The sequence below is a fragment of the Thalassophryne amazonica genome, chromosome 3 (assembly GCF_902500255.1).
Source record: "Thalassophryne amazonica chromosome 3, fThaAma1.1, whole genome shotgun sequence".
In the NCBI taxonomy this organism is placed as follows: domain Eukaryota; kingdom Metazoa; phylum Chordata; class Actinopteri; order Batrachoidiformes; family Batrachoididae; genus Thalassophryne; species Thalassophryne amazonica.
Window position 1 is genome coordinate 111960917 of NC_047105.1, and position 13141 is coordinate 111974057.

Sequence of the window (13141 nt, forward strand, 5' to 3'; positions counted from 1 at the left end):
TACTCTTTTGAACAAACCAACTGGCCACTTGAATTTTCAATAGGCGCCCAGGTAGGGGTCAATTGAAGAATTAGACAGGGGTCAAAATTAAAAATGCTCAAATCATTTTGAAAACTACATCACATTATTTGTCTGATCATAAAGATTCCAAAAATGTTGTGTTTGGACAATCTATGACTGAATGATCAGGAGTTATGGGGTAAAAACAGCAAAAATGGTGACAAAGGTCAGTGTCAGTTTGTACAGGGGTCAAAAGTTAACGTTCCTTCAATTTTGGTAAAAAGTGATACAAATTATTGTTGATCTAATAGGATTAACAAATGGAATAGTTTTGATTGTGTTGAATGTTTGGTCCCCAAAGTAAAGGTCAAATAAGGTCAACGCCATTGGATTCTATGACATGTGACATATGTTACCCCGTAACATGATAACTAAGCATGATACACGGCCCAAACTATTTCTTTTTAAAACCCTGTTTGCTCAGCTAATAATTTGCATAATGTTTTACCAAAATTGGAGCAACTTTAACTTTTGACCTTTGTACAAACTGACACTGACCTTTGTCACCATTTTTGCTGTTTTTACCCCATAATTCCTGATCATTCAGTTATATATAGTCCATTACCTTTTGGAATCTTTATGATCAGACAAATAATGTGGTGTAGTTTTCAAAATGATTTGAGCATTTTTCATTTTGACCCCTGTGTAATTCTTCAATTGACCCCTACCTGGCTGCCTATTGAAAATTCAAGTAGCCAGTCGGTTTTTTCAACAGAGTAATGTCTAAGTATTTGCGCCAACTTTGGTGCTTGTATCATCATTTGCACGATTTTGCTCTAAATATTCTCTTTTTTTCGCCACCTAGCGTTCGGTAAACTTCGGCCGTCTTCGACCACAACATACCGAGCGCTGACACCCCCTTCCTCTGAATGGTTTGTGCCGGCACTGCTCACTCAACCCGTGCGTGTGTTTGTGTCATACTTTCAAAGTCATTGCGACTTCAGACAGGACTGAGCTGTCTCACTTTTGAACGGTCGACTTTTTTTTTTTTTTTGTCCGTTTCCTCAGTATCTGACTTCTGATTCATGTATCAGTCTGCAGTGATTTGGGATTTAGCCTCGCTTGCTAGCTAGCCTGAGAGATAAAGGTTAGCACCTAAGCTAAGTGTGTTGGACAGTTTGCCGTTTGAAGAAAAAGGTGCTGAAAATGTCCAAAGTACAAATGTTGAGAACGTTGGTGAAGCAGCGACTGAATGCGGCTGCTGAAGAGATATTTGGCCTTTACGAAAGAACCATAGCAGAGTATGAGGAGGAACTTTGTCGTTCAAAAGAGGAGAACGACCGACAGCGGAAACTGCTGGAGACCGTTTTCAAACCTGAAGCCCACAAACAATCAGCAGGTTGGTCCAGTTTATATCTTCTCTGCAAAACAATCAGTCCACTTTATATCTTCTCTGCAAAATAATCAGCAGGTTAGTCCACTTTATATCTTCTCTGCAAAACAATCAGCAGGTTAGTCCACTTTATATCTTCTCTGCAAAACAATCAACAGGTTAGTCCACTTTATATCTTCTCTGCAAAACAATCAGCAGGTTAGTCCACTTTATATCTTCTCTGCAAAAGAATCAGCAGGTTAGTCCACTTTATATCTTCTCTGCAAAACAATCAGCAGGTTAGTCCACGTTATATCTTCTCTGCAAAACAATCAGCAGGTTGGTCCACTTTATATCTTCTCTGCAAAACAATCAGCAGGTTCGTCCACATTATATCTTCTCTGCAAAACAATCAGCAGGTTAGTCCACTTTATATCTTCTCTGCAAAACAATCAGCAGGTTAGTCCACTTTATATGTTCTCTGCAAAACAATCAGCAGGTTAGTCCACGTTATATCTTCTCTGCAAAACAATCAGCAGGTTGGTCCACTTTATATCTTCTCTGCAAAACAATCAGCAGGTTGGTCCACGTTATATCTTCTCTGCAAAACAATCAGCAGGTTGGTCCACGTTATATCTTCTCTGCAAAACAATGAGCAGGTTAGTCCACTTTATATCTTCTCTGCAAAACAATCAGCAGGTTGGTCCACTTTATATCTTCTCTGCAAAACAATCAGCAGGTTGGTCCACTTTATATCTTCTCTGCAAAACAATCAGCAGGTTCGTCCACTTTATATCTTCTCTGCAAAACAATCAGCAGGTTCGTCCACGTTATATCTTCTCTGCAAAACAATCAGCAGGTTTGTCCACGTTATATCTTCTCTGCAAAACAATCAGCAGGTTGGTCCACTTTATATGTTCTCTGCAAAACAATCAGCAGGTTGGTCCACTTTATATGTTCTCTGCAAAACAATCAGCAGGTTAGTCCATGTTATATCTTCTCTGCAAAACAATCAGCAGGTTGGTCCACTTTATATCTTCTCTGCAAAACAATCAGCAGGTTGGTCCACGTTATATCTTCTCTGCAAAACAATGAGCAGGTTGGTCCACGTTATATCTTCTCTGCAAAACAATCAGCAGATTGGTCCACGTTATATCTTCTCTGCAAAACAATCAGCAGGTTGGTCCACGTTATATCTTCTCTGCAAAACAATCAGCAGGTTGGTCCACGTTATATCTTCTCTGCAAAACAATCAGCAGGTTTGTCCACGTTATATCTTCTCTGCAAAACAATCAGCAGGTTAGTCCACTTTATATCTTCTCTGCAAAACAATCAGCAGGTTAGTCCACTTTATATCTTCTCTGCAAAACAATCAGCAGGTTAGTCCACTTTATATCTTCTCTGCAAAACAATCAGCAGGTTGGTCCACTTTATATCTTCTCTGCAAACCAATCAGCAGGTTGGTCCACTTTATATCTTCTCTGCAAACCAATCAGCAGGTTGGTCCACTTTATATCTTCTCTGCAAAACAATCAGCAGGTTGGTCCACGTTATATCTTCTCTGCAAAACAATCAGCAGGTTGGTCCACGTTATATCTTCTCTGCAAAACAATCAGCAGGTTGGTCCACTTTATATCTTCTCTGCAAAACAATCAGCAGGTTAGTCCACGTTATATCTTCTCTAAAACCATTCAGCAGGTTAGTCCACTTTATATAACGGCTGAGTGGATTCTTGTCATTGGATTGGTGCTTTGTATGTCACATGACATGGATTAATTCATCCCATTTGTGTTGCATTGCATTCAGAGTGCGGCTTGGTTCCATTTAGAGTGCAAATTTGGTTCCATACGTTTGGTACTATTGCACTCTCACGTGCACGCTCACACGCAAATGTGCACTTCCTCGTGCACGCTAGCACATGTGATCACGCATGCACATGTGCGCACGCATGCTTGTGCATGAGTATGTGCGCGCCCGCTCGTACACATGCACCAGCACGTGCGTGCACGCACACACAAAACAAATCCACTGTGCTGCCTGGAGGTTGTTAGCAGGAAGAAAGAACAAAAACTGGAGTCATTTCTGACATGATTTTTTTTTCGCTGCACTGCGGCCGTATACAGTCTTATTTTTGTTGTTCACGCACAAACGCCGACCAGGTTGCGTGTGTGTGTGTGTGCGCGCGTGTGCAGGGAGGGAGACGACTCTCCTAAGGCATAATTTGAGCTAACTGACACTGCTAATTCTTGTAAGATACACACACACACAAAACAAATCCAATGTGCTGTCTGTTAGCAGGAAGAGAGAAAGAAAACCTGGACTCATTTCTGACGTGACTTTTTTTTTCGCTGCACTGAGGAGGTACACAGCTTGACCGAGCCGGGTGCACAGGACAGCGACATGATGATTTGATTGAGTTAACTGACGCTGCTACACACACACACAAAATCCACTCCGCTGTAAGCCTCTGGATGCATGAAAAGCTGCTAACATGAAACGCTGATGTGATTTTTGGCTGGCTTGAGGAACTACACAAAGTCTTCTTTTTTTTATGGAAGTCCGAAGTCCGTGCACAGCATCACTGGACTACACGTCACAGTGGAACACCAAAATGTAAGTCTCTTTTCTGTTGTTTATAAATTAATATAATATAAAATGACAAGGATCTATTTTAGCCGTTATATAAAACAAATATTAAATATTCGTACCATTGAAAGAATGTAAAAACAACTAACAGACCAAAATCTCTCATCAGCCGTTAAAATTTTCACCGAAAACCAGCTGAATTTATCGAATGGTGTCCACTCAGTTGTGCCTTACAGTTTTTGAAAAATTTTTTATCAAACAAAGCAGCAGTCTCTGAGCCATTCCTAAACAATGAAAAAATCGACGAGAGGGTGGGCCACTCCTCACTCAAAGACTGCCCACAGGCGAATGATGTAACCGACAGGCGTGAAAAAACTCACGCATGCCCACGAGGGTTCAAGCATGTCTGATGTAATCACACGTGATTCAAATCCATATAGTTTTTGAAAAAAATAATAAGGTCCATTACTTTTCTCACAGACCTCGCATATTATATCTTCTCTAAAAAAAAAAAAAAAAATCAGCACTAGGGATGTGGAGATTAATCAATACGAATCGGGATCTAGATACACACGTGCGCGATGCGAGTGTATCGATTCATTCATTGTACATCAATTCAACTGACGGGCAAGATCGTGATTACATCGCTCACTGCGTGCTCGCATCGAATTTTATTTTTTATTTATTTATTTTTTTTACCGAGACACATTGAATGCATCATCCAAGCCTTGTGTTTTGTTTGGCTTCATAGTAAAAGAGTGCGGGTACTAGACTGGCCTGCCTGCAGTCCATATGTGTCCCTCATTGAAAATGTGTGGTGCATTATGAAGTGCAAAATACGACAACGGAGACCCCGGACTGTTGAACAACTGAAGTCGTACATCAAGCAAGAATGGGAAAGAATTCCACCTACAAAGCTTCAACAATTAGTGTCCTCAGTTCCCAAACGCTTATTGAGTGTTGTTAGAAGGAAAGGTGATGTAATGCTGTGTTTACACATAACGACAACAAGTTACGAATGCCACGAAGTACACATTCATGGCCACTGATCACGAAAGTGATGATTTGGGGCAGAGGCGTCAGGTGTCCTCAGGAACTGCTGCAACCTGTTACCACACGTTACGATTAATGGCACATGTTGCCGGAGAATTATCAGGAACCATTACGCACGGTCAAGAATAGTGTTCCGTGTTGTTAGCGCATCGTTAAGTTCTGTCACGTTGTGAACGAGGTGAATTGTCTCCACGCACACACCCATATTCATCCAACCGAATTCAGAACGCTCCAGTTTTTCAGAAGAACTTTGTGACTGCATGCGTAGTTGGGCTCTGTGCCATGGAGTGGCGCAGAGAGGAGGAGGACAGCGCCAGATGTGTGGCTTCATGTGGCTCTCGTCTGGCGCATTTTCCCAAACATCAGGCACATGCAGCAGGTGGAACACCTACAGGAGCGCGCTGAAGAGCACTGAAATTAGACTTTTAGCCGACTTGATTTCAGCAATCAAACTGAATGTTGTGCAGCAAGGTTTAATTGTGCGCACGTGACAGAAAACTGATTCGTGTTGGTGCGTAGTGAAATGTGACGCCGCATTACAAGTCGTGTCAAAACGTGACTGGCCTTTAACTGGATGGCCAGTTATTTATGTAATAGATATCAGTGTGTTCATCTTGGTGGGATAAAATCTGAATTTTTGAGGATTACGTGTGGGGTGTCCCAGGGGTCAGTCCTCGGGCGATTATTGTTTTTGTTGTATATTAATGATATGGGTTTGGTTTTTGAGTTGTATTTTGTTTGCTGATGATACAACTGTGTTTGGTAGCGGGGACAATTTGGGACAGCTCTTGGATTTGGTGGAGAGGGAACTGCAAAAATTTAAATATTGGTTTGACTTTAATAAATTATCACTTAATTTCGGTAAAACTAAGTGCATCATATTTGGAAATATGCCTAGAAATTTAAGCAGTAAATTATTGTTGAATGGCGTTGAAAATGAAATTGTATCTCAAACTAAATTTCTTGGAGTTTTTGTTGATGATAAGCTCTGTTGGAAAAATATAAAACATGTTGAGGTCTAAATATCAAAAGTTATTGCTGTCTTGTACAAAGCTCAATACTTTCTCCCCCAGCATCTGCTGGTTTCATTGTATCACTCATTGCTTGTTCCTTATATGACTTATTGTATTGAAGTTTGGGGGAATATATATAAAACAAATACTAATCCATTATTTCTGTTACACAAAAAAGCTATAAGAGTGATAAGTAAAAAACCATATCGTGAACCAACAAATTCATTGTTTGTTCGTCTTCAGTTTTGAAATTTTATGACTTGGTTGATTATTTTACAATACAGATCATGTATAAAGTTAAAAATGTACTCTTGCCTCAACATGTCCAGGAGCTGTTTAAAATGAGAGAGTCCAGTTATAATTTGCGGAATTTTGTGGAACTTTGGTATTTGATAGAAGGAAGTTTCGAACCACTGTCAAAGTTCATTGTGTTTCGGTAAAGGGTGTTAAAGTTTGGAATGATTGTTTAGATTCTATTAAGGTATCCAGTACATTAGCTTGTTTTAAAAGACTTTATAAAAACAATTTATTAACTTGTCATAGTTTGAGTAAATTGCCTGTGTGCCTACTTTTTGTTCGTTTGTCCGTTGCATTACTTTGTTTGTTTCACTGCATTACATTACTGACTGGCATTTGTTTTTCGTGTGTATTTTTTGTTTGTTCATAGAAACTGATGTACGGGGCGGGCGTTTATAAGCCTCTGCTTCTGCCCACACCCCTTTCAGCCGCACTAAATTGGTAATTGTTTATGAGTTTTGTTCTATATGTTTTTTTTATTTTGTTTTCTTTTGATTTATTTTGTAAATGAGAGATTTTGTTTGTGCGTGCGTGCCGAATAAACCATTCATTCATTCATAAATAGGTGTGCCTGGTAAACATCACATTCACAGATAACCAACAAACTGGGGACATTTTTTTAATGTCAGTATTCAGTCAGATCCATAAGAAATGGAACAGTGACACCATTTTTGTAATTTTGCTTCTGTACACCATCACAGTGAAGTTGAAATGAAACAAGATGTGCCTGTGGTTCAAAAAAACATAACATTAAGCACTTAGGAATTCAAGTCATTTGTATACACTGTCAATCCATTTTCAGAGACAAAAGTAATTGGACAAACTAAATATAAGAATTATGGATAACACAAATAATCACTTTAATCAGTTTTTTTAGACTAGTCAGGGGACAGATACATGAACATTTCACAACATTTGATGAAATGATCATATTACTTGGAAAATATATTATAATTTTCCAGTATTAAAAATCTGTAAATACGTTTATTAAATAGTTGAATAATTCACTTTTTTATTGTTCAGCTGGATCAGAGTAGCTGCAGAAGGCCAAGGGGGCTCCCACAAGTCTCTTTGATGCAGCACTTTGATTGTGGTTCATTTTGAGAGGTGAGGATGGACCGGTTGTCTGCCCTGGATGGCAATTTCCTAGGTCTGACTGGGATTACATTGTGTAGTGATGCATGGCATCAGCGAATGCTACTACACCTAACCTGATATTTATTCTTGCCCTCAGACTGCAAATGATCACAATTATGTTAGGCATTATTTTGGATGCTTACATTATTTTACTTTGCACACAGAAACAAAGTTATTTCACAAACATGAAAACTATCAGGGTCAAAATGATCAGCCCCCCTGATGTTAATAGTCAATAGTGTGTCCTATTTGCTGGATAACAGCTTGCAGTCATTTGTTGTAGCCAGTGGTGGGCACAGTTCCGCTAATCCAATAGCAGATAATTATCGCAGCTAATGTTTTTGCTATCAGATTATCTTTTCAGATAAGTTTTAAAGCCATCATCGGACCAATTATCTTCGATAAATTTAGTTCCGGTAACTTTCATTCCAATAACATTGCTGGTAAAGTGAGCAAAGTTTAACAGTCAAAAATGTTTGTAAACCCTAAAATCAAACATTTTAGTCCGTCTGTTGTGTGTTTGTAGCAGACTGGCTGCCTGTCACTTGCTGATGACATCATCATTAAGCACAAAACGTGATTGGCCGGCTGACGCAGGGAGCATTGTGGGTTGTGTAGTTCAGGTTCACTTTGGACGTAACGGAGTCGTCCACTCGACACAAAAACAAAACAGATTAATTTTAACATTATTTATTTCTTTGTGGCTGTAATTTAATCGCCAAGACTCGGTGGGGGAGAGGAACTCTCATGGCGCAGCTGTGTGTACAGAGGGACTTTTCTTCACATTTAGACACTGTGTTGGATTTTTTTTTTAAATGGACGCTTTATGTGGGTTATTTAGTCAGATGAATCCCACTGAAAATAACAGGTAAGAATTTATCTTTACTACGTGTCTTTTACTCTGCCAGTCAATGCATTAATGGATGTATTTTGGTTGTTTAAGCTGCAGGGTTCAAAGCATGTGAAAAAAGCAGCAGCTTTTTAGCTCGTAAATGACAGTGTATCTAATACTGAGATAAACTGTGACTTCTAATACTATGTTTTACTGCTTTTGAAAGATGATGAGTGTTTGGGGTTTTTTTTTTATTCATTTATTTTTTGTGCATTCTTGTGTTGTGATCCTTGAATTTACCCAGCGGCCCCTGCACCACTTAAAGTGAAACTGGTTTATCAGAAGTCGACAGTGTAATCTGATGTGGCTGCGTCCGAATCAGTACTAAAAGTTATCAGTTATCTGTAATAAAGATAAAAGTTTTTTAGCAGTTTATCGTCATAAAAGTTAACTTTTCAGTTATCTGATTAATGGTTATCGAAGCTAACTTTTTGGTTAGCTGTGCCCACCACTGATTGTAGCTTTCAGTAAGTCTCAGACATGTCTCCTGAGGAATACCAGCCAGTTGGCAAGTCGCTCAACCTCCTGCAGATTTGATGGTCTTCTGGCATGGACCTTGGTCTTCAGTTCTCCCCAGTGGGATTGAAGTGGGATTCAGTGGGATTGAAATCAGGGCTTTGTGCAGTAACGTTCACTTTGGTCTTCTGGTGGTACTTCTTCACCAGGAGTGATGCATGTTTTGGGTCGTCATGTTTCACATAACCTCACAGTTTTCCATGGTGTCTGTCTGTGTGTTGTTCCCGCCAGCTGTGCACCAAATGTTGATGTGTAAAGAAGAAACTTCCCCTCAGCAGCAGGAGTGGAGCACCAGTCTGGACCAAGAGGAGCCAGATCCACCTCACATTAAGCAGGAAGAGGATGGACTGCCCACTCATCATGAAGAAAAAACACTTCAGAGGCCGCTGGAGGTTCATAGCACTAATGTCCCCGTAATTGTTGTGCACATAAATAGTAAAAATTATGAAAATCAACCTCAGTCCTCACATGATCATCAAAACCAAGTTGATGACGAGCGATGGCAATTGCCAGCATGCAGCAGCTCCAATGAACTGATAAAAGGAAGAGAAGCTGAAGAGGACCTTAGAGAATCAGAACCAGACTGTAATTTAGATCCGGATGGTCATTTGCAACCAGATACTGAAAACAAGATTTCCATTTCTTCTAAAACTGAGACCGACAATAGTGATGGCAATTGGAAGGAGGCCATGGGCCAGAACCTATGTTTCACATCTCTGAAAAATCTTGAAATTCCTTTAAGTGACGTGATGTATAATGCTGAAGAGAAACATTTTAGCTGCCTGGACTGCGGTAAAACATTTGACCGCAAGGACAGTCTGACGAGACACATGAGAAGTCACACAGGAGAGAAACCATACAGCTGTTTGGTTTGTGGCGAGAGATACACTCAGTGGTCACACTTAAATTACCATGTTAGAGTTCACACCGGAGAAAAGCCTTTCAGGTGTTCAGTCTGTGAGAAAGCTTTTCAAGTCGTCAGTGCTTACAGACGCACATGAGAATCCACATGGGCGAGAAGCCGTTTACTTGCTCAATTTGCTACAAAACGTTTACACAAAAAACTAACCTTACACAGCACATTAGAATCCATACAGGCGATAAACCATTTAGGTGTTCATTTTGCTGTAAACGTTTTACACAAAAAGCATCTCTTATGAAACACGTGACTCTCCATACAGGAGAAAAAAAGTTCAAATGCAGCTTGTGTGGGAAAGGATTCAACCAGAAGTCACATTTCAAAAACCACAGGTGTGTTCAGGCAGCAAACATGGATGTCACATCTCAGCAAACTCTGTGAATTAACCTTGTCATTTTTGTTCCAAACTGTCTGTGGCATTCTTGTTTTTCATATTAAATTACTGAGTTGTGGTAATTTAATAGCATTTTGGCAGGATTGTGACCAAGCAGATAAAGGTGTACTGCCTTTCTATTTTTCTTAAGATTTAAGTCCTGAAATAATTTTTCTTTGGCACTACTATAATTTTATTTATTAGTCTTTAAATAGGAGACTCATGATATTCATAACATTGTCAATATGATCAAAATTTGTGTGGTCTGGGGAAAAAACGTTCCCCTGAAGGGAAAAAACTAACAGACAACCATGAACTACATTCAGTAGCTATTTATACAGTCTGTTATAGGGACCATAGCTACATCACAAATCACATAGGGCTCCCCCAACTTGCGCAAGGAATGCTGGGAAGTAAACAACGACAGCCAATCAGAGTCGAGAGGCATAGCACCATCACATGGCTTCTAGCTGAAACAAAATAATCTAAGATGGCGGAAAATGCTCCAAAAAGGCATATTTCTGTAGGAATCTAATATGTTTATCATACAGCGGGTAAAATAAGTATTGAACACATCACAATTTTTCTCAATAAATATATTTCTTAAGGTGCTGTTGACATGAAATAATCACCAGATATCGGTAACAGCCCAAGTAATCCAAACATGCAAAAAAAAAAATATATATATATTAAACCATATATGTCCATAAGTTATTTGTAATAATTTGAAAAGACACAGGAAAAAAAATATTAAACACCTGAAAAAAAGGGGAGTGCAGAAACACATGGAAAGCCAAGACACAAGGCTGAAATCTATTAGTAATAATTAGAAAGCAATCCTGCCCCTTATCAGTGCAAATTATATCAGCTGGTTCAGTCCCAACTGATGGCCTATAAAAAGGTGTGTCATTACCAAGCTGTTCCACAAGAAACATTTCCTGATGGGTAAAAGCAAAGAGCTCTCTCAAGATCTTTGCAACCATATTGTTGCCAAACATACTGATGGCATTAGTTACAAAAGGATTTCTAAACTTCTGAATGTTCCAGTAAGCATTGTTGGGACCATAATCTGGAAGTGTACAGCACATCATTTCACCCTAAACCGGCCACGGCCAGGTTCTCCTCACAAGATTTCTGACAGAAGAGTGAAAAGAATTAGCAGAAGAGTTGTCAAAGAGCCAAGGACCACTTGTGGAGAGCAACTGAACAAAATTTTAATTTGTGTTGAATCAAGTAAAAGCTATCTCCTTAAAATGTGTTTATCCTGAAGTATTTAAATAATGTGTAGGTTAAAGTATTTCGATAATTTACTGCTGTATTAAAGAAGAGCAGCAATAGTTAGAGTGAAATATAATGTTGTTCTGCAGGTGAACAAGTTGTTTTCTTAGCTGTCTCCACCTTGTTTTATCTTGAACTCTAGGACACAGTCACAAAAGGATTTCTATAAAAAGGTACATAGTGAACAGCATGTGATTTGGCTGTGGGGAAAAAAAATTAGAAGATTTTTTTATTGTTATTATTTTTGCTTTAATCCCTGCAATTAGTTTCAGGGAATGAAAATAAAGCTGCTAGAATGGCACAGCCAGTCCACCTGACTTGAGTCCAACAGAAAATCTATGGAAAGAATTAAAGAGCAGAGTTCATGGAAGAGAGCCATGGAACCTTCAAGATTTGCAGACTGTTTGTGTGAAAGAATGAGCCAAAATTACACTAGAGAAATGCAGATGACAAGTTTTTGTATGTAAGCGGACTCAACCACCTGCAGCTCAACGTATCTAAGACAAAGGAGCTGGTGGTGGACTTCAGAAGACAAAAGACTCATCTAAACCCAGTTACCATTAATGGAACTGAGGTAGACATTGTGGACTACTACAAGTCCCTGGGTGTCCACATAGACAACAAACTGGACTGAACTGTGAACACAGATGCTGTGTATAATAAAGGTCAGAGCTGACTGTACTTCCTCAGGACGCTCAGATCTTTAAATGTCAGCAGAAAAAATGTTGCAGATGTTTTAACACTCAGTGGTCTCCAGTGTCATCTAATATGCTGTAGTGTGCTGGACCAATAGGCTGAAGGCAGCTGACACAAACACTCACCAAGCTCATCGGGAGAGCTGGCGCTGTCCTGGGGGTTGAGCTGGAGTCTGGAGACATCAGAGAGGATGCTGAGGAAACTGTTTAGTATCCGAGACAGCACCCACCCCCTCCCAGCATGCCACACTGATGTCCTATCACACCACCTTCAGTCAAAGACTGAGACCACAGAACGCCACAGAAAGTCTTTCCTATCTGTGGCAGTCAAACTATAATTCCTCCCCCATCTGCAGGATGAATAGATAACGAACAGAGTTATTCAGTTACTCAGAATTATGTGCAGTATTGTTGAACATCTTGTCTTTAAAAAACAAAAAAGTTTCACAGTTTACTGTCACTGTTTTGGTACTCTGGAAAAATAATTTCCTTTGGGACAAATAAAAAGTTGATCTTATTCTTCACACAGGAGGCATCTTGAAGCTGTCATTACCAACAAAAGCTTTTGTATGAAGTATTAAATCAATTTCAGTAAGTGTTCAATTTTAACCATGTTTAACCTTTTGTTCCATTTTATTATACATAACTTAATTTCTGTACTTATTTGTTTTGATTTCTTTACATCTATGGGTTACTTGGGTTGTTACTGACATCTGGTGAAAATTGACAATATATGTACTGAGAAAAATAGTGACGTGTTCAGTACTTATTTTTTTACCTGCTGTATACATAGCTCAAAACATTTGGAGGAACACTGTGTTCCCCTCCAATTATTTTGAGCTGTGTATTTTGTATAAGTGAGTAGTAAAGACTTCTGGATCTAAAAAAGCTGTTTTTGAAACCAGATAACACCTCTGAAGTGAAGACATGTTACATATGTTTGCATGCACGGCCCGTGTACGCGCATCACGAAAGGTCAAAAGTTCCTTCTGGTAATTTCAAAACCTCAT

The 13141-nt window shown here is 39.3% G+C and overlaps 1 protein-coding gene across 1 annotated transcript; it reads left to right on the top strand.

Moving 5' to 3' along the window:
- The first annotated feature begins 1035 nt into the window (after positions 1-1035).
- Positions 1036-9867, top strand: LOC117507817 (zinc finger protein 180-like). Its single transcript, XM_034167612.1, has 2 exons — positions 1036-1399; positions 9098-9867. The coding sequence occupies exons 1-2, from the start codon at positions 1207-1209 to the stop codon at positions 9865-9867; spliced, it is 963 nt and encodes a 320-aa protein (XP_034023503.1). The 5' UTR covers positions 1036-1206.
- Positions 9868-13141: the final 3274 nt, after the last annotated feature.

What these genes read in the sequence shown, in the direction of transcription:
- LOC117507817 (XM_034167612.1), top strand. Translation starts at nt 1,207, where the DNA reads ATGTCCAAAGTACAAATGTTGAGAACGTTGGTGAAGCAGCGACTGAAT. An exon ending in AGCCCACAAACAATCAGCAG is followed by an intron (nt 1,400 to 9,097) that starts GTTGGTCCAGTT and finishes TGTTCCCGCCAG; the next exon opens with CTGTGCACCAAATGTTGATG.